We start from the raw sequence: 21754 nt of genomic DNA, 5'->3' as shown, positions 1-21754 counted from the left end.
ATGCTCACGGAATACAAACCCAACAGATTACTCAGATCATTAGGATCACATCAGCTAGAAGTTCCAAGAGTTTACTCTAAGCAAGGAGAGTCTGCTTTTAGCTATTATGCCAGCCGCAGCTGGAACCAGCTTCCAGAGGAGATCAGATGTGCTCCTACATTAGTCACATTCAAATCCAGACTCAAAACACATCTGTTTAACTTTGCATTTAATGAATGAGCACTGTGTCACTGTTTGTCCGACTGTTTATACTGTGTCTTATTTTAGTCTTTATTCTAAACTGTTTTAATTATTTTTAGTTCTTTCTCGTTTCTTTATTTTAAACTGTTCTTTATTCTAAACTGTTTTAATTATTTTTAGTTCTTTCTTGTTTCTTTATTTTAAACTGTTTTGTATATTCTTATTTCTTCTGATTATTTTTAATAGTATGTAAAGCACTTTGAATTACCATTGTGTATGAAATGTGCTATATAAATAAACTTGCCTTGCCTTGCCTTGCCTCAGCAGAGATGGCCGCCACTAATCTTGAGTCCTCAGTTATGGCTACACTAACAATTATGGCCACAGCCATATGTTGTGTGTGGTCGGTGCACACATTTGAAGTTCAAGTCACGTCTGCCGAGCCAGAGCCTGTTCACGTCACGTCTGCCGAGCCAGAGCCTGTTCACATCACGACTGCTGAGACTTTTCACGTAATTTCTGTTCTTGAGCCGTTGTCTGTTCCTGCCCATAACCCCATAGCTGTCCCCAAGAAAATTTGGGGGGGGGGGGGGGGGGGCAGTAGGGTCCTTGATAGGACCATGGAGGCTGCGCCACCCTGTCTGGTCCACCCTGGCCACCTGAACTGTCTGGTCCACCCTGGCCACCTGAACTGTCTGGTCCACCCTGGCCACCTGAACTGTCTGGTCCACCCTGGCCACCTGAACTGTCTGGTCCGCCCTGGCCACCTGAACTGTCTGGTCCGCCCTGGCCTCCTGCACAGCCGGATCCGCCCTGGCCTCCTGCACAGCCGGATCCGCCCTGGCCTCCTGCACTGCCGGATCCGCCCTGGCCTCCTGCACTGCCGGATCCGCCCTGGCCTCCTGCACTGCCGGATCCGCCCTGGCCTCCTGCACTGCCGGATCCGCCCTGGCCTCCTGCACTGCCGGATCCGCCCTGGCCTCCTGCACTGCCGGATCCGCCCTGGCCTCCTGCACTGCCGGATCCGCCCTGGCCTCCTGCACTGCCGGATCCGCCCACGCCTTGCCACGGCCCAGGTCCGCCCACGCCTTGCCACGGCCCAGGTCCGCCCACGCCTTGCCACGGCCCAGGTCCGCCCATGCCATGCCATGCCACGACCCATGTCCTGTCCCCCTGCATGGGCCTGGCCCACCATCCCTCCCCCATGACCTCCTCCATTCCACCACCCTCCTGGTATTATGTTGTGTTTTGTTGGGCGTCGGGAGACGCCCTTAGAGGGGGGGATTCTGTCACGATTTTGGGTTTGTTCTTGTCATGTTTCTGTGTCATGTCTTGTTTCCATGTCTGTCATGTGATTCCCTGTTTGTCATGTGATCCTGCCATGTCTTGTTATTGGTTAATTGTCTGATCATTGTTCACAGGTGTCCCTTGTCTTGTCATTAGTCTATGTATTTAGCCCTCTTGTTTGCCATGTGTCTGTCAAGTATTGTTTCCTGTAGTTCTGCTGTAGTGTAAGTTTCATGTTCATGCCACGGTTTTTGTTTTCATGCCACATCATGTTTTTGTTTCATGTTATGTTTTGTTTTGTTTCAAATAAACTGCACTTGGGTTCTCATTTACAACTTGCCTCCAGTGGATCCCTTATTACATTCACTTCTATTGCGATCTCAAAATTCCGGCCAGTTGATAATACCTAGAATATCAAAATCGACTGCTGGCGGTAGATCCTTCTCCTATTTAGCACCAAAACTTTGGAACAGTCTTCCTAACATTGTCCGGGAAGCAGACACACTCTGTCAGTTCAAAGCTAGACTAAAAACACATCTCTTTGGCCTAGCATACACAACACATTATAGACTTCTATAATTCAATGTTAGGCTGCATAGATTAGGTCAGCCGGAACAGGGAACACTTCCCATGAATCCTGATGTACTCGTTACATCATAAGAAGAATGGCATCTACACTAATTTTAGTGTTTTTGTTTATCCCGAGGTTTTCCCGCAGCCTGCCGGATCCAGGCTGTATCCAGATCTGATGAAGGACCTGCGCCTGGACCCAATGTCATAGCGGGGTGCTAAAGTGCCAACTAGTCTCTCCCTATGGAGGATCCCTTTACCACTCTACAGATAAAGCAAGCTGGTCCAAATAAACTGGGGACTGACCCATCTCTGAGCAAGCGTTTTGCGAATCCTGTGTTGACCTTCGAGATCTGAGAAGCAGTCGTGTGTTTGTGGGCGTGTCAAATTGTTCGCGGGCGGACACCGTACAACATAGGCGGGCATTATGCAAATGTATTTTCTGGTGATGTAAAACCGTAAAGCAGGATTCGAATGAAAAACGACTCTTGTTGGCAGTTCAGTGTCGATTTGGGAGACAATAACTTTATTTATTGTGCATAATATTTATTTAACTTTGCAGAAGATATACATTCACAAACAGCTATATTACACACTGCATGAAAGGGAATATTCGAAAAAACATAATAGGGGCACTTTAAATAACAAAAAATGTGTTATGGCAAAATAGATGTGCATTTAAAAAAAAATAATTCAGACTAATAAATTAATAGAAAAATGTTCATCATGACATGACATTTATTATAAGTCAGCAAAATTAATGCAGTCAAAATATTTTTGAAATGCTGTTGCAAGCTAATTGTAAAAGTAATGAGGAACACTTTCCAGTGTAAGTTCAATTAATTAGATATTACATATTATTTGGTAAAACGTGAAGTATTGCACATTTCATTGGATCAGAGAACTTTGTGTTTTGTAAAACGTTTGCAGCTACTTTTTTTTAATTAAATTAGAAGCACATAAGATCTGATCTGAGTTTGGTGGTTGTACCTCTGCTCTACAGTCAACAATGTTAGTTCTATTACATAATTATATAATTACAATAATACGTTTAAATAGAATAACAGTATGGTGTCTTCTCAAACCAACACAATACAATAGAATAGGCCTATATGGCATTTAGTTATTATGGTATTTTTGTTTTCTCTCTCTCTCTCTGTGTGTGTGTGTGTGTGTGTGAGAGAGAGATAGAGAGAGAGAGAGAGAGAGTGTGTGTGTGCGTATGTGTGTGTGTGTGTGTGTGTGTGTGTGTGTCTGTGTGACTCACTGACACTGAGGACATTTAACACCAGTCTTCTCACGCGCTTCAGAGAGAGAGAGAGAGAGAGAGAGCAGATTCATCAACGTGAGATGCGAACATCAACTCTGTTTTCTTTCGACAGCTGAAAAAAGTGAGTTATATGACTTACTATTCATTTCTTTCAATGTGTTTTCTGTGTGAGACAAAAAGTTCTTGACGTTCTCGCTGAAACAGTTCATCAAGTGATAGTTTTATCGATCTCTAATGGAGATTAATGTGGGATCCTGTTTAACTGTGGCTGGATTATTGATTAAAACGAGTCTTATCAGTGTTCTTTATCTGAATGGATTCGGTCATTTGGAGGTCATTTTTACAGAAAAATAACAAAAACGTACAAACATTGTAATGAAAGTGAATAGTAAGAGAGCAACGGATGACATTAAACGAAACTAAGTTCAGATAAATCAAAATACGTTTTATATATCCTTTATTACTGTTTTTGTTATGTCGCATTATTTTAACCACCCTTTGTTACCTTCAGTAGTCATGTGGTGTTTATTTTAAAATGATTTAATTAACAACATGCTGTTTAGTTTTAGATGCATATCGTCCTGTCATGTCAGTCAATGTTTTGTTGTGGTATATTTTGGCTGTAGTCTATGCAGTTTTGACAGTATAATGATGACTGTATGGTGTGTTAATGAGACATACTACAACCACCTATGGCTTCTTCAGTTCAGAAATCCCAGGTTGAAGCGGTGTTGGCAGGTGGCAGCATGCTCTGACAGCTTTCTCATATTAAAGAACATTTGTAGCTTGTTTCAGGCTGTTAGAACATGCTTTATGAGAGGCTTTCTTGATTACTCAGAAGTTGAACGTTTATTGGCATCACTGAGTTGGTGGATATTAAAAAGCTTTCACTGTTTGCTGACAGTTACTGTCATTTTCACCAAACAAAACATCACACAAATCCAGAAATTATGAATTGACATTTGGGTGACATCCAAGTAAACACAGGATGATGAATTTGAATTTGATTGTTTGGGAGAGGAATTTAGGCACTGAATTGAATTGAATCTGTTTTTGATTTCTTTTCTCAACTGATTGGACATATTTTTGTAAAATAAACTAAAGTTGAGCTGAAACTATGATTAGCCATCTGAGACAGATTTGTGTCTTTGCACTTGGTGTTATGTTCACTGATTAATTGCGATCACAATAAATCTCAGCCTCTGAAAGTCTGGCAGTGTCATACATTTTGCATGACAGTCATGCAAGCGCTTCAATTACAATTTCAATATCATGGTTATTGGTGCCTAAGGCTTGGTTACGATGTGCATCACACAGTCTAATATGCAATGTGCTCAATACCATTAAAATAATCAATACACCCATCAAAACTGCATTCTGTTTGCTGCTTCAGTTCTAATCAGTGTTTGAATAGGTATTTTTACAGTAATTCTAAAGACTGGAATACACTTATGCGACTTTACACTCTCAAAAATAAAGGTTCCGAAAAGGGGATTTCACAGCAATGCCGGATTGCAACATAATTCCAGGCGCAATTTCAAATTCCAAAAACACCATTACCAAAATTAATTCCAGGTGGCTTATGTTGTTAAATATTTGTGTATTGGAATGATCAGGTAAGAAAAGATAAAGTTAGAACAGCCTTCTGTCTGTGGCCTCTTGACCTCTTTGCTTGCTTTCATCACTTTCTCCTTTATTCTCATTGGCTAATCTGAACAGTTAATCAGGACGTGGGTTCAACAAGCTGAATCGGCCAAACTGTCCCCGCCGGGGCCCGAATAGAGTCGACATGTGGAACCCATTGCAAAAAAAAATAGCCCGGCAGGCGCTCTCCCATAGCCTGACATTGGCCAGTGGCCGACCATCACAGCCAATACAAGAACCATTTTTGGTTCCCCAAAAGAACCTTTCTGTGAACAGTTCTCAAAGTCCCCAAGTTTTTTGTCTTTTAGTATGAATATGTTAGCCTTGAGTTTATATATAAGCCAGTGTGCTCCAAAACAATGATAAAATTCACATTTAGAAGATATAAGCGGTCAAAACTTACGGTCTCTGACATCAGCTGATATGGATCAACGATTTTGATGGCATCACTCTGCACTTCAGCTTCTCATCAGATTTTCTGTCCAATCAAATGCTCTCTAGAACCTGAAGCTCCGTCCCCTACATTATAAATAGACGCTGAAGCTGAAATCGGTCACTTGTTCACACATTTACTATTTTCTACAAGGTGAATGGCACCTAGTGCACTATATAGGGCATAGGGAACGATTTAGACAGGGTAAATATGCTTTCCATTGGTGCGAATAAAGTCTGGTTTCATGTTAGTGTCACGCTAACCGAAGAGGCAACAACGGTGCCATGCACTAACATCAATTACACACTTTTCAAACTGCACATCTTCGGCATGATTATGTTCCCTGTTTTGCTTTAGTAACAGCTTCATATTAAATTAAAAGGGGAATCTATTACACTGTGGCTGTCATGAAGCTGTAGGGGTGTAATGATGCCCTCGTGTCACGATTCAATACATATCACGATTCTGAACTCACGATACGATATTATTGCGATACTACAAGACATATGATAAAAGGTTAACAAAAAAGGTACTGTTTTTTAAAATGCTAAATTTGGTATTACATTGTGTGTGTAAATGAATAGTCTTGGACTTGTTGCTGGAAACCCAAATCACAGGACAATAGAGACACCAGAATAACAATATTCATGATTCTGAAGCTGAAAATACAGAATTATTGTAGATGAATATGCTTGCACTGTCACTGACTAGATATATTTAAAATAATATAGGACACTTTTACTGGTAACATCAGACATTTGGCATTATCAGGACCCACAAATATTCCCCCATTGCTTTATTATACATTATATTCAACATTATATATAGTAGTTTAATGTAGTGCTGACACTAAAACTCTGTAAACTTGAATTTTTTTCTCACACATTAATTTTTATTTTGGGTGAATTATAGACAATACATATTGTCACTATCCAAGATACATACTGTTGCATTTTTGTATTGCGATATATTGTGACACGATATATTGTTAGACCCCCATGAAGCTGTCAAACGCTGTGATATCAGAAAAATTCGATTGGCTGTTTTTAAAAAGGGGAGGGGCTGCTCGATATGTCTCGCCCTGTCTTCCTGTTTCAGTGGAAATGACATCACTACATTGAAAAACACGGCACGTTTCAAGGCATTTCAGTGGGCCTTTAAAAGAACCATTTTTTGTTAGTGTGAAGAACATCTTTATAATCTGAAGAACCTTTCTCCACTTTAAAGAACCTTTTGTGCAATGGAAAGATATTAAAGGTTCTTAATGGAACCATCAACAGCAATAAAGAACCTTTATTTTTAAGCGAGTCCAGTCTGTTAAAGTCAACACTAGTTGCCAAATTTCAGAGCCAGTCTACAGACTTTGGGAAATCGGAGTTGTCCAATTACACAGGAAATGTTTGTATGATAGGCAGATTTATTTTCCTTCAGATTGAATCAATCCAGTTGGAGGATATGAAACATGTTTGATATTTTGAGCCAATTTTACAGCACATGTTTTATTTGTTTCTGTGCGAATGTTGTGTTTGGAATGACTTGAAAGTTTGGCAGTGTGTCGTTTAGTGTTAAATGTCAAATAACGCTTTAAAGGGGCTGTTTGGCAGACATTCCTAATAATGTTTTTTTTTATAATTCATGTTTTCAGACGAGGGGATGTGTCTTGTCTGTTTGAGCATGCACAGCTTCAGGGGATTTTTTTAAATCAACAAAAAACGAACACACACACACACCATTGTCTGTTGCAGGACGTTGTGTGTGTGAGAGCATTGAATTGGCAAAAACCAGGTATATTTTACACTTGTCATGTGGGCCTGATATTGAATGTCACCGTTGTGTTTTCAGCAGATCTGCTGTGTGCTGTGCCCTTCAGTGAGGAGTGATATCGAGCGATCAGGATGCTGTCGGTCGTGGTCTGTCTGCAGCTGTTACTGGTCTCTGCTTTTACGGTGAGTGAAATACTGCAGTACACTATAACCAATCGTGATTCAGCCAATAAATCACACTTGTAAAGTAGATTATGAACTATGAACCCTGAAACAGAAAAATGTAAATGTTAAGGAAAACTCCCAGTACATGGTGTAAGAGAACAAACCTTGTACTTTAAAGGGGACTTATTATGCAAAATTCAGTTTTACATGTGTAAACAACCAGCCTATAATGGTAAAAATTAACATACTCCTTTTTAATCCACATAAATCAGAAGCAGTGTCTGAAAATACACTGTTCCAGATTTAAGGGCGGGCATCACAGTAGTAGCCGTGTGAGTGAGCCGCATATAGTCCGCCATGTTTATATCCTCGCTATAGCGCCTATTGATAAGCACATAAACTTTACAAATGTTCTGTTTTTGGATGTTCAAATGAACATAAGAGTCTCCAGAGACTCCCAGCATATGAGCCTCTGAAGACACAGTGGATTCATTTTATTTATGAAGGGAATGTGCCAAAGAAATTAGGTAAGTTCCCACATGAGCCCCTGTACAACGGTTTAGAGATGATCATGACGGAACATGCTAATCGATAAGTTGAATAAAGTTAACTCCACAACAACTACATAAATTCATCAACTAACCATTCAGAAACGTTGTAACTTCTCCCTGAGTCTCTCCATCAGTGTCCGACTCCGGTTCGAACATGTAAGGCTGATCACTGACCATTTCTGACATTTTGGCTGCGTGACATTCCCCAGTTTTGTTGTTGCCCGAGAATCCAAAGCATGAGCTGTAAAGGCTCCGCCCTGTTCTGGAAAGGGGGCGGGGAGCAGCAGCTCATTTGCATTTAAATGTACACACACTTTTGTGCTGCTCTGTATTGAAGCCATAGACGTAATTGTTTTTATACTGTACAAATTGTATATTATAGCCCTACCCCTAAACCTACCCATCACACAAAACTTTCTGCATTTTTACAATTTCCAAAAAAAATTTATTACTTTATTTTTATACTAGATTTACAAATGAGGACGTCCCTAAAGGGAAGTTTTGGGAGATTTTGTCAGATTTTGGTCACTTCTTCTGGTTACAAATTTGTCCCCAAAATTTAGTTAAGTACGTACACACACACGCATACTTTTTTTCATCTATAATGAAGTAGTATGTAGTTAATGTGGTATAGATATTCTAAACTGATCAAGAAGAAAAAAAAAAATCTAGGATCGGATATGCATAAATATCAGCAATATCGGCAGATACTCAAGATTGCGGTGTCGGTATCGGTCATCGGTCATTAGAAATCCCTAATCTCAACAGTTTGCATTCATTATACAGTCTATTATACTCGGGTGTAGTACATCACAATGAGGTAGAAAACATCTCTTGCTACTTCTATTTCATTGCAACTTTACCTTCTTATGTTATTTGATAGAAACACATGATTTCCCCACTGTTAATAGCAACCCACTGGTGACTTCTGGGCTGAGTGGAGTCCGTACGGTGAATGCAGTCGCAGCTGTGGCGGGGGGGTGACCGTGAGGACCAGGACATGTGTAACCCAGCGGTGAGTCTTCATTTTCACAAACGCCTCGTGTCATTGAGAGACTTTTCTTTACTGTACTTCTAATAACACGTGATTTGTGTCACCCAATGGTCGTTGAATAGTTAACGGTTAGCTTGCGTATTCAAGGGTAGAACAGATGTTAAAGTGTTCATATGTGTTAAACAGGGCTTCAAATGTTTCAAATGTCAAAAAAACATGTTTACAGCCTGGTGCAAAATGTGGCTTTGGTCTATATAGCTAATTTTGCCCTTCATGACAACTGTGAGGGGGTGATTTTTTTTTTATAACTCATCCGTTTAAATTATATTAAGCATAATTAAGGGTGTCCACTTTTGAGTGACAGGTGGATTCCTGCTGTTGTGGTCATTAGTTATCATTAGCCGTTTGTCTGCTGTCTATTAGCCATCACGTTACCTCGGCTCATTGTCTGACTGTAAAAATAAATAAATTCAGGATTGACGCGCTACCAAGATGGTGATGGTCGGCCACGCCCACTTTAGGCTTCAAAAATGGTCTTCAGAAACCTACGGGTGACGTCACGGACACTACGTCCATATTTTTTACAGTCTATGGTTTTGATCATCGCTCTGAATCCAATCCGGATGAAGTCTTGGACAAAAATTTGATTTTCTTAGTTTTTTTGTTCAAAATGTTTTTTTGTTTGTTTGTTTTTTGCACATTCAGGTACTGATAAAAAATAATATTATACATTTAGTAATGTTGTAAATAAAAAAAATATGTTAATGGGGAAAGAGTTAACCTTTCCATAAAGAACCTTTAACATTCATGGAAACTTTCAAATACACAAAAGTTTCTTTATAGTGGACAAAGTTTCTTTAGATTATTAAAATATTCTTTACACTAAGGGAAAATTGACTGAAATATTCTTTAGGGAACTCAAAACACTTCTTCTATGTCATCACTGCGAAATCACTCTATTTTGAAGAGTTCATCCTCTGTTCATCTAGCAAAAGTAACAGGCTGTGTCTCCTTTGGCACACACACTGGTTTAGTCAAGTATGCAAGGTCAAGTATGCACCGTCTTTAAGTGGAACGTGTTACATTGTATAATTATGTGTTTGAGTGATAGGGACTTGGCTGGGGAAAGTCTTCAACAGGACATTGAGAGCTTTGGCCATAAATCTGGGTGTTGGAATCTGGTCTGCTTGTTCTGACTTGCATTTTACTCTGTGAATGGCGCTCATGAAAACATGGCAGATTGTCTATTAGCGTACCACTCCTCTTTAAATGATTTTCCCAGCCCAAATTTTGTTAAGTGATACTTTTGTGGTCTAATACAAACCCTTGCACATTGCCCATGCCTATAGAAACTGAACAATACAAACATGTTCCTACCAGGCAGAATCTATTCTGTCTGATTTGTTTGAATGAAGTTGTTATGCATGTATGATGCATTGAGAAATCTAGAGTCAGAGTTTCCCAGAAACAGTTTTGACATTGAACTCAATAACTCGCGAGAAATGTGAGCTCATAAATGCACTTCTAGCTCAAGACTAAAACGTCCCCCTCAGGCGATCTTTCTGGGGCTTTCAGACATCTCTCTTCCAGCTTGGTGCGAGTGTCTCGCCAGGTGAATGAATCAGGCACCACACCCTGCCTTTTTCTTGCAGTATTACTGTCAGTCATGTGCTGACTTAACATCTAGACATAATGGAAACTCCATGCAGCTGTGTCCACTTATTAATAATGCTATTATGTATGAATACGCAAGAACAGGACTCCTCTTTGAAACAGACAGGTTGAGGTGTAGTGAAGCAGACCTTGTTGTGTCTCTGAAGAGATTGAGGCATCAGCCCTCAACACACCCATAAGCACTTGTTATGATCTCTGTGCATGTGTGTGTCTGTGTGGTTGTGTGCTTCTTTAGTGAGGGTGTGTGTTTTTATGCATCCTTAGACAAGTCTATAATATGAGACACTTGATACTGTAGGGTGTTTTCACACTTTAAAGGCATTTAAAGTCCAAATGAGGAATTTTGAGTCTGGCTCACTTAAAGTGGTGAAAATCAAGCTTTTAATGTTGTTTATATGTCTATGTGTTGTTTTTAATATGCTTTAAGACAAACCATGTGTAAATTCATAAGTCGACACCATTGCTGAGTGTTTTCTCCTTAAAACTGCAGTGAACCAAAGACAGTCTCAAAAACACGCTTTGAAATCGCTGGTGTTTCTGACGTCACAAACTACCTTGTAACCAATCAGATCAACGTGTGATTGTCAACCAGTGGATCTCTGAGCTGGTGCGAGTGAGTGGAGGCGGGGCTCATTTGCATATTCATAGAACCGCGTATACTAAATGAGGCAAGGGTGTCGAGTTACATTCAAGATATTTTAAGGCATGAAGAATTTTGTTTTCAAGGAAAACATTTAAATATCTAATTTTGGTGATCAAAGGTTAATCTTAAGGGATTCAATTATAGACTGCAGGAGGACTTTAAGTCTGCAGTGTGGTTCACCTATATTGTGCATCATTTTGTGGCCGTATTGTTGTCATGTTGTGATATATAGACAAGGCCAATATTATCAACTGATATTTTTACATTTTTAAGTACCAGCATCAGCCGATATGTTTTCTGCTTGGCCAATAAGTGTTGTGTGCGGCGGGACTTTTATTTTGACAATGCTGTGCCATCTCTGTAGTCCTTTGTTGTGTTCACTGTTAATTAGCCTATTATCGTCCCCAGGTGTCTCTAGTTTCCTTATTAGCCCGTGTGTATTTATATCCATGTATTTTGTGCTTGGTCAGTTCTTTTTTGTTTATATTTCATGGTTTTGTTTCAACTAATATACAATAAACAATTCTCATTAGAGTGTTCGTAGTCTGTTAGGTTAGGGTTACTAGAATAAGTTGACATGTAGTTGCAAAGTTACTTATAGTTTGCAGAATGTTTAAAGTGGACTATCAAAATAAAGTGTAACCATCCTGCTCTCTAAGAAATCAGCATCTGCCATTAAAAAGTTTTCATGCTAAGCTACAGTAATGTAAAACACCAACACAAATGAGCTGACAGAATTTATCCAGATTGAGAATAAGACATATTTAAAAAAAACATCAGACTGTCTTGCAATACAGTTTTCCCCCTAAGAGTGAAAACATCTCATCTGTATTTGATCTGTCTCTACAGGACTGATGGTGGTCACCGCTGTGTGGGTCCAGATAAGTCCTATCGCTCATGTAATATCCAGGTACACACTGAAAGCTCTTCTGCTCGGTGACCCTTGTGCCTGAAGGAAATTAAAGCTTATACCTGAGCACTTAATGGCATTGATGTATTTGAGGAATTAATCTTATTTAGCATTGTATATTGATTTTTATTATTATTATTTTTTATATCATTAATATTTACACTATATTGATCAAAAGTTTGGGGTCAGTAGGATTTTTTTTTTTAAAGTCTATTCTGCTCACCAAGGCTGTATTTATTTCATACAAAACTGTAAAATTGTGAAATATTATTACTATTTAAAATAACTGTTTTCTATGTGAATATTTAGTAAACCGTAGTTTATTCCTGTGATCAAAGCTGAATTTTCAGCATCATTACTCCAGTCTTCAGTGTCACATGATCCTTCAGAAATCATTCTAATATGATGATTTGCTGTTCAAGAAATATTTCTGATTATTATCAATCTTGAAAACGGTTGTGCTGCTTAATTTTTTAATTTTTTTTATGGAAACTGTGATACTCTTTATTTTTAAGGATTCTTTAATAAATAAAAAGATTAAAAAACTGCATTTATTTGAAATAGAAAAAGAATTATAAATGTCTTTACTCCCACTTTCGATAAATATAATGCATGTTTGCTGATTAAAAGTATTAATTTCTTTCTGACCCCAAACCTTTGAATGTTAGTGCATGTGATCTGAATTATCTGAGTTATCAGGACTGTCCCGAGGGATCCAGGGATTTCAGAGAAGAACAGTGCTCTCAGTTCGACGGCACTGATTTTCAAGGAAAGCGCTACAAATGGCTGCCATATTATGGTGGTAAGTACAGACAGGAGGTGATTTTGTGTGTCAGGGCTGACGGTTCACCTGAGAATGAAAATGAAATTATCAAATGTTGTACAACTGGAGGTTTAGCAGAATGTTCATGCTGCTTTTTGCTTTTTCCATATAATGACATTATACAGTGACCAGGCACTGTAAATCAGCAAACGCACCGTATAAAATAGTGATGCACCGAAATTATTTTTATTTTCATTTACCCTAAAACCAAAACCGAAAATAAGGTTTATGGTACATTTACACAACAACGATATGCTTAAAACTGAGAAGTTTTTCCTTTGAGTTTTCGTGTACAGACGACAACATTGTTAAAACAATCGCCATTCACACGGATCAGCGAAAACGAATAAAACCGCTGTATTCTGCTGCCAGGCCATTAGATGGCGATGAAACACTATAGATTGAACACGTAATACGCATGTGCATGACGTCATTGTCTTCAGAGATTCACGGAGTCCGTTTTCAAAAACGTTTTCAAAAGTTTGTGTTTTCAGGCTCCCAAACGCCGTTGTCGTGAAAACGAACGGCCAAAACGCGTAAAAAGTCTTACGTTTTTAGTTGAAAATGGTGTCGTGTAAACAGCCCCTTATATAATAATCAATTAATTAATCAAATATATTTAATAAACAGCACTGAAATACATATGAAGAGTTCAGATGCAAAAGCCTCTAAGTGACATCTGAAATTTTCTTCTAGAATGATCATTTTTATCAAACTCGTATATTTAAGTTCAGTAATTTCACTTAAATGGCAATGAAAATTACCTATTAATTGTCATTTAAGTGAAATTACTGAACTTAAATATACGAGTTTGATAAAAATGATCATTCTAGAAGAAAATTTCAGATGTCACTTAGAGGCCTTTGCATCTGAACTCTTCATATATAAACATTTAAATTGCACATAAGACAGTATATAATGAATATGTAACTGTAATTGCTTGACGTAATGTTTACAAGTTGTTTTATTGACATTTTTCTGTGGTTGAAACACTTGAATTACATGAGACATGATTCATTTCAGTAAAGTTGTACATTCATATTTATTTGCTGCTGTAACTAGTAGTAAAGAGTAGATGATAAGTTCACATAACGCTTGAACTGAGGCGCTACAGTGATTAAAGGATAAACTACATTTATTGTTGAATTTTGTGATAAAATTGACAGAATTTGAAAGCTAAAACCTTTCTATTAAAAGTAACAAAGCACAAAGCTTATTTTGATTACTGGATGTGAAGTTTTTTTGTGAAGTTTTGTTCACACAGCGTAGACTAGATCTCGGTTCATCAAAATGAAGATCGTTTAAAATCGAGAAATCGATATCATTAACTCAGCCCTAGCGTCCACACAGCTGACATCTTTACCTGTTGTAGCTCATCAACGTTGTTCACGAAACAGACACATGAAAAACACGCCATCAGAGAAGCGCTAATTAAACATTACCATTTCGGTCTGTGATTTCAGCCGAAACCGAAAATTCATTTTCGCCCGCCAAAATTTCAGTGCATGACTAATATAAACTAGCCCATATGACGTGTGTATTATATTCCATGCTTTTTATGCTACAGCATTTACAATGAATGTGACGTAGTTTTTGTTACACATTTACATTAACTAATGAACCTTATTGTAAAGTGTCACGTTTTAGCTCTGTGAAAGTATTGTGTACAGGTGACGGTGTTGATGTTAAGCTGTATCTTCTTTTGTCTCTTCAGGAGAGAATCCTTGTGAGTTGAACTGTATTCCCAGAGGAGAGAATTTCTTCTATCGCCAGAAGTCGGCTGTGGTGGACGGCACACCCTGCCGCCCTGGAGCAAAGCACATCTGTGTGGACGGGCTCTGCAAGGTGAGCACAGCAGTCCTCCAGGACACTTATTTTAACCAGCTTACTTTTACATTCATGCATTTAACAGACAATTTTATTTAAAGCGACTTACACAAGAGGAAAAATAGCCATTCATCAAAGAGCCAAAAATAAGCGTAATAACAATGACAACTTACCCGAGTGCTGACCAAATCTAATTTTTTTGGTCAATTTGTTTTTAGTTTATCATAATGTCACAGTAATGTTCTGTTTGGACTTTGTTTTCGTTTGCACTGTTTTCTGCCTGAGTTTTTTTGGTGATGGTTATTCATCTGATTTTGTCATTGGTTCAGCTGTGTTCACCTCACTACCCAGTGTATATAAGTTATAGTGTTTTTTTTTTTTACTTTGGAGTTGTCCGGTGTTGTCTATGTTTGACTTGTGTTGCTCCATTCTCCTGGAATATATCGTGGATACTATTGAACTCTGTTTAAGACTCTGAACCTTCGTCTTCATGCATTGATACAGCGCAAGTTTGCGACACTAAGGGCCATATTTTAATGATCTAAGCCAGGGGTCACCAAACTTTTTTCTCTGGGGGCCACATTATCGTTCCTGACTGTGATGGGGGGCCGGGCCCGGGTCAGCTATATAACATAGAATTGTATGACCCAGACCAAAATGACCACCAGCAGGCCTCATTGTGTAGTAGAGATTACTAGCCCGGCACAGCCATCCCCACTACTATATCCACACTACTATATCAACACTTGATTCCTGATACATATTTGTTTATCTTTACTAGTGGTTTGCAAAAGTTGTAATCGAGTCTTCACACTTTGTTTTAATTAAAGTTATTCTTCACAAATAATCGTTGGTCCACTATTCTTTGAAAACTCTGCACTCTCTTTTAGGGGTGGAACGGTACACAGAAGTCACGGTTCGGTTCATACCTCGGTTCAGACATCACGGTTCGGTACGAGTTCGGTACAATGGAGGGAAAAGCAAAACAAAAATGCAGAAGGCTTGTGCATGTCTCAGGCTGGACCACCAAAAGAAAAATAAATGTCTTAAGCCTTGTATTTTTAAAAAAAATAAGTTTTATTAATAAAGTAAAAGCATAGAACCAGTTTATTTGTAGTGCACTGACAATAGTTTTATATAATTAGTTTATTAATTCAATTAATACAAATACCTTGATATGTTTGGTAATTGTACCTGAATGAATTGAAAATTAATCTGCTACATTTCAGATTAATAATTTGTTTTCCTTCAAAATTTAATTAAGAGTAACAAACACTTTGCAGTTTGAATGATGTCCTGTATAAACTGAATGACGGAGTATGTTTTTATGTTTCCACTGTTCGATCGCGGCCGCGCCTCACACACTCTCTCACACACACACACACACACAAACACACACACACGCACACAAATAAAAGTAAACACTTTACGACTTTTCGATCGCGCCCACACCTCTCTCAACAAATTCCAGCATAGCAATCTTTACATCGCAGCCTGCTTCAGAGCTAAGGCGGAGCTACAGATTAGGTGTCCCTAAAGAATCCGCGTATCTAACAGTAGTTCCGCATTACATTAATAAAATTGCACGCGAGTTTTATTTATTTTTATACCGTGTATTCTCCGTGTAAATGTATGCACCAAACCGTGACGCCCGTACCATGACGTACCGTCCATGACGACTTTTGGGGATTGCCTCATAGGGCCGGTTCAAGTAGTGGGGGGCAGAGGGGCTGGGGGGCCAGTCAAAGGGGGGTGGCGGGCCTGAGTCGGCCCGCGGGCCTTAGTTTGGTGACCCATGATCTAAGCTCATTGTCTAAAGCGCACGGCGCAAGTGCACTTAGGGCGTCTGAATCCACTTTTGCTAGTTTAACGACGGGAAAAATGGTCGGCGCTCCCGGCGCATGGTCTAAAAGGGTTGTCCCTATTCTCTTAATGAGTAACGGGTGTGTTTTGGGCATAACGTGCAATAAACCAATCAGAGTCTCATCTCCCATTCCCTTTAAAAGCCAGTTGCGCTCGCGCCATGGTGGATTCGCTATTTACATGACGGAATTTGCAAGTGGAAAGACTGAACACTTCTCCAGAGAGGAAACGGATCTGCTCGTGCGCGAGGTTAATGAGATTGTATGAGATTGTATTTGTTCTGTATGGACATATAGTATTAATTTTATTTGTGCCGTTCTTAAATAGTTTTAAATTTGATTTTAAAAACCCTGAAGACAGGGAACAGAGAAAACGTGAACTTTCTTTATTGCCTCAAAAAACATAAGAGCCTTTAATTGCTTGTTTGAGATTTCTTCGTGAACTAGATGGGCGTGAGTTCAACAATAGAATCTTTGTTAAAAAGCGCAGCCTCAAAACACTGTCCCTGTATTTTGCCTGGACTGTGAAGGGTGTGTTCTGAGAACTATTGCTCTGTCTTTGTCCTTTGTCTGCTCACAGCGTCTCGGCTGTGATAACATGCTGGAGTCGCCCCAGGAGGAGGACCCCTGTTTACAGTGTGGAGGGAATGGACAGTCATGCAATATAGTCAAAAACAGTTTCTCAATGCGCAACCTGCCCAAAGGTAAACTCACCCAAGACCCAACGCATTTGGAACTATATGGACAAATCTGTCTAAAAAAGTAGTTTTACCCCCTACTTACAGGTTACAATCAAATGTTCATCATCCCTGTTGGGGCGACCACTATCAGCATCAAGGAAACTGTACCAACACGCAATTACCTTGGTGAGTGTTTGTGAATACGGTCATAATCTTAAACTTTTCATCATCACCATCAACCTTTTTATCATTACATGTTGCCTCTAATAGCAATCAAGAACCTACGTGGTGAGTACTACCTTAATGGAGACTGGGCGATCGATTACTCTCGAGCCGCACCCATTGCTGGCACCGTGCTGTATTACCAGAGGGGAACAGAAGGGGAAAAGACCCCCGAGATAATCACTGGCCGTGGCCCGACAACTGAGCCTCTGGTGATAGAGGTGAGAGCCAGTTTTAACCTCTGGTGCTCTTCGCGTGTCTGTCCAAAATTACAGATTTTTTTTTTTTTTTGTCAATGAAACGAATGTACTATATTTTAGTTTGATAATGTTTTTTATTTAATATTTTGTATTTTTTTTTATACTAAATTATATTTACGCTATATTTATATTCCATTTATTCACTTTTTGAGCATTTAATTTCCAACTTAAACTGTCCTAAATCTTGAATGCTTTAGAGCACAGACTTAAGTTTGATCTCTTTTCAAAGACGACACTTGAAAGATTATTGCCAAAGTGAAAAAAGTTTACTCTAAAACTGCAAGAAAATTAAAGCCGTACAAGCGAGGAGCACAAGTGTGACTATTTTCTTCAGGACCATTTAACTTTTTCGAATCATGTCCATGATTATTTTGTGTTCACATAGCAAGTGCTAAAACATTTACCAAGTTTCGTACCATTCCAATGAAGTAAAAAAAATAATTAAACAAAAACGTAAAATGTTTCGGTCGAAGATGACCACAGAGCACCAGAGCTTTCCTTATTTGATTTCTGTGTGTTGTAGGGCTGCACAATTAATCGCGATGCAGCTTAGTTAGACTGTGATTTAATTAAATATACAGTATATGCGCTGCGTGCTTCAGAGTGAAGCATGGCACTGTGTTCATTCATACGTTAGCAGCTCATGATCCGCCGGTGTTTTCAGCTTCTCAGACCGTCTCGGTTCACAGTAAATGCTGCTCAACATGAACTCCATCTGCTCTGAGTTTGAGTCGCTTTAACGTGCATTTAGGAATGAAACATGTGCCAACCATCTTCACAAACTTGTAATGAGAAACGCATAAAACAAAAGATGAGCTTCTAAGAAAAAGTGGTCTGACATATTAAAATAAAGAAATTAAGACATTTAAGTCATTAATATTAGTATTGTAATATTTTTAATCCAGAGTGATGTATGGATCAGCAACTGTGTCAGTGGTCAAGTCCAAGACCACTGAAATAAAGAAAAGCCAGTAAAAGGAACTTATGCACACTGCATGCACCTATTCCTTTTTGAGGCATTTTTTGAAAACTATGACCTTGTCCATGACTATGCCTTTGTTTATCTACAGCTAATCACTCAAGAGGCTAATGAGGGCGTGGAGTATGAGTATTATCTGCCTAACGGACGCTTGACTGAGGGCTACTACTGGAGCTATGGCTCCTGGTCGGCCTGCAGCAAGGAGTGTGGCTCAGGTCAGTATCAAACTAGAAGCACACAGGAAGTGTGTGTTTCATTTCATGCAAGACACTACGGGCATTATTATTTTTTTAGGCATTTTTTGAGATTTTGATGCTGAAAATTCAGCTTTGCATCACAGGAATAAGTTTCATTTTACAGTGTATTACAATAAAAAAACGTTCTTTTAAATTGTAATAATATTTCACAATATTACTGTTTTAAGAGCATTTTTTTTATCAAATAAATGGGTAACATTTTACAATTAGGTCTATTAGTTACGTTAATTAATGCATTAATTAACCTTAATGTCACGAACATTCTGTTATTTTGATCTTAGTTTCATTTTCATGGACTTTTAGTTTGTTATTTTATATATATATATATATATATATATATATATATATACAGTGAGGAAAATAAGTATTTGAACACCCTGCTATTTTGCAAGTTCTCCCACTTGGAAATCATGGAGGGGTCTGAAATTGTCATCGTAGGTGCATGTCCACTGTGAGAGACATAATCTAAAAAAAAAAATCCAGAAATCACAATATATGATTTTTTAACTATTTATTTGTATGATACAGCTGCAAATAAGTATTTGAACACCTGTCTATCAGCTAGAATTCTGACCCTCAAAGACCTGTTAGTCTGCCTTTAAAATGTCCACCTCCACTCCATTTATTATCATAAATCAGATGCACCTGTTTGAGGTCGTTAGCTGCATAAAGACACCTGTCCACCCCATACAATCAGTAAGAATCCAACTACTAACATGGCCAAGACCAAAGAGCTGTCCAAAGACACTTGAGACAAAATTGTACACCTCCACAAGGCTGGAAAGGGCTACGGGGAAATTGCCAAGCAGCTTGGTGAAAAAAGGTCCACTGTTGGAGCAATCATTAGAAAATGGAAGAAGCTAAACATGACTGTCAATCTCCCTCGGACTGGGGCTCACCTCGTGGGGTCTCAATGATCCTAAGAAAGGTGAGAAATCATCCCAGAACTACACGGGAGGAGCTGGTCAATGACCTGAAAAGAGCTGGGACCACCGTTTCCAAGGTTACTGTTGGTAATACACTAAGACGTCATGGTTTGAAATCATGCATGGCACGGAAGGTTCCCCTGCTTAAACCAGCACATGTCAAGGCCCGTCTTAAGTTTGCCAATGACCATTTGGATGATCCAGAGGAGTCATGGGAGAAAGTCATGTGGTCAGATGAGACCAAAATAGAACTTTTTGGTCATAATTCCACTAAACGTGTTTGGAGGAAAAAGAATGATGAGTACCATCCCAAGAACACCATCCCTACTGTGAAGCATGGGGGTGGTAGCATCATGCTTTGGGGGTGTTTTTCTGCACATGGGACAGGGCGACTGCACTGTATTAAGGAGAGGATGACCGGGGCCATGTATTGTGAGATTTTGGGGAACAACCTCCTTCCCTCAGTTAGAGCATTGAAGATGGGTCGAGGCTGGGTCTTCCAACATGACAATGACCCGAAGCACACAGCCAGGATAACCAAGGAGTGGCTCTGTAAGAAGCATATCAAGGTTCTGGCGTGGCCTAGCCAGTCTCCAGACCTAAACCCAATAGAGAATCTTTGGAGGGAGCTCAAACTCCGTGTTTCTCAGCGACAGCCCAGAAACCTGACTGATCTAGAGAAGATCTGTGTGGAGGAGTGGGCCAAAATCCCTCCTGCAGTGTGTGCAAACCTGGTGAAAAACTACAGGAAACGTTTGACCTCTGTAATTGCAAACAAAGGCTACTGTACCAAATATTAACATTGATTTTCTCAGGTGTTCAAATACTTATTTGCAGCTGTATCATACAAATAAATAGTTAAAAAATCATACATTGTGATTTCTGGATTTTTTTTTAGATTATGTCTCTCACAGTGGACATGCACCTACGATGACAATTTCAGACCCCTCCATGATTTCTAAGTGGGAGAACTTGCAAAATAGCAGGGTGTTCAAATACTTATTTTCCTCACTGTATATATATATATATATATATATATATATATATATATATCATGTTATAGACTTTTAGTTTGTCACATGTGTTCTTTTGTTTAGTTTCCCATCACTTATTAGTTACTATGGAGATTCGTTAATCATCACAGGTGTTTGTCATTATTTCCCTCATTTGCTTTGTATTTAAGTTGCAGTCTTTTCAGTGTTCATTTGTCCGGTTACATTTATGCATAGCAGTTGGTTTCAGTTGATTATCTTCTTTTGTATGATCTTCTGAGTGGATTTTTAAAGACGTTATACCTTATCTTCATCTTCATCGTGTGTTCCCTGCAACTGGATATTGCTTCCATTAATCCATTTCACTCCGTCTAAGCCCTTTGCCCTGTTGGCGCTGCCTTGGCTCCTCCCATCCTCAGCTCCTCCTGAGATCCTCGGCCTTGCGGCTCCACCAGGCTCCCTCGTCCTTCCAGCTCCACCTTGGTCAGCCGCCATCATGCCTGTGCTGTGAACTTACAAGCCATTTGTGGCGCTGCAGCGGGTTCTGCCCTCCCTCTGGCTTCGATCGTCTCCACAGCTCTGCCTTGGTCTCCAGTGCCGAGTGCGTCGCTTAGGTCCATCTGCTCTCCGTCTGCACCCTGGGATCCCCTAACATCGGCTCTGTCTCCGTCGGTCGTCCCTCGGATGTTGTTGGGCTCGTCAACACCTTGGCTCCTCTTTCCATCGACTCCGCCTTGGGCTGTCGTCCTAACTGTGCTCTGGGTCTGCACTCCTCCCGTCATCACCACCTATCTGTCTGCCTGTTCTTGCCAGCTCTTCTGCCTTGTTACCAAAGCCCCCAC

The 21754-nt window shown here is 39.5% G+C and overlaps 1 protein-coding gene across 2 annotated transcripts in view; it reads left to right on the top strand.

Moving 5' to 3' along the window:
- Window positions 1-3221: 3221 nt before the first annotated feature.
- Window positions 3222-21754, top strand: part of paplna (papilin a, proteoglycan-like sulfated glycoprotein) — a 55584-nt gene continuing 37051 nt past the window's right edge. The window contains exons 1-10 of one of the 2 annotated variants that reach the window (XM_084096964.1): window positions 3222-3428; window positions 7227-7330; window positions 8775-8878; window positions 12024-12084; window positions 12784-12886; window positions 14622-14752; window positions 17177-17300; window positions 17382-17462; window positions 17547-17719; window positions 18829-18952. In XM_084096964.1, the coding sequence (XP_083953090.1) occupies window positions 7280-7330; window positions 8775-8878; window positions 12024-12084; window positions 12784-12886; window positions 14622-14752; window positions 17177-17300; window positions 17382-17462; window positions 17547-17719; window positions 18829-18952 (952 nt within the window). In that variant the 5' untranslated portion in view covers window positions 3222-3428; window positions 7227-7279. The remainder of the gene's footprint in view (window positions 3429-7226; window positions 7331-8774; window positions 8879-12023; window positions 12085-12783; window positions 12887-14621; window positions 14753-17176; window positions 17301-17381; window positions 17463-17546; window positions 17720-18828; window positions 18953-21754) is intronic. The other variant, XM_084096965.1, reaches the window with a different exon arrangement.

Source organism: Abramis brama (assembly GCF_963993115.1).
Source record: "Abramis brama genome assembly, chromosome: 21".
NCBI lineage: Eukaryota > Metazoa > Chordata > Actinopteri > Cypriniformes > Leuciscidae > Abramis > Abramis brama.
The sequence above is the reverse complement of the archived record's forward strand: the minus strand, read 5'-3'. Positions and strand labels throughout refer to the sequence as shown.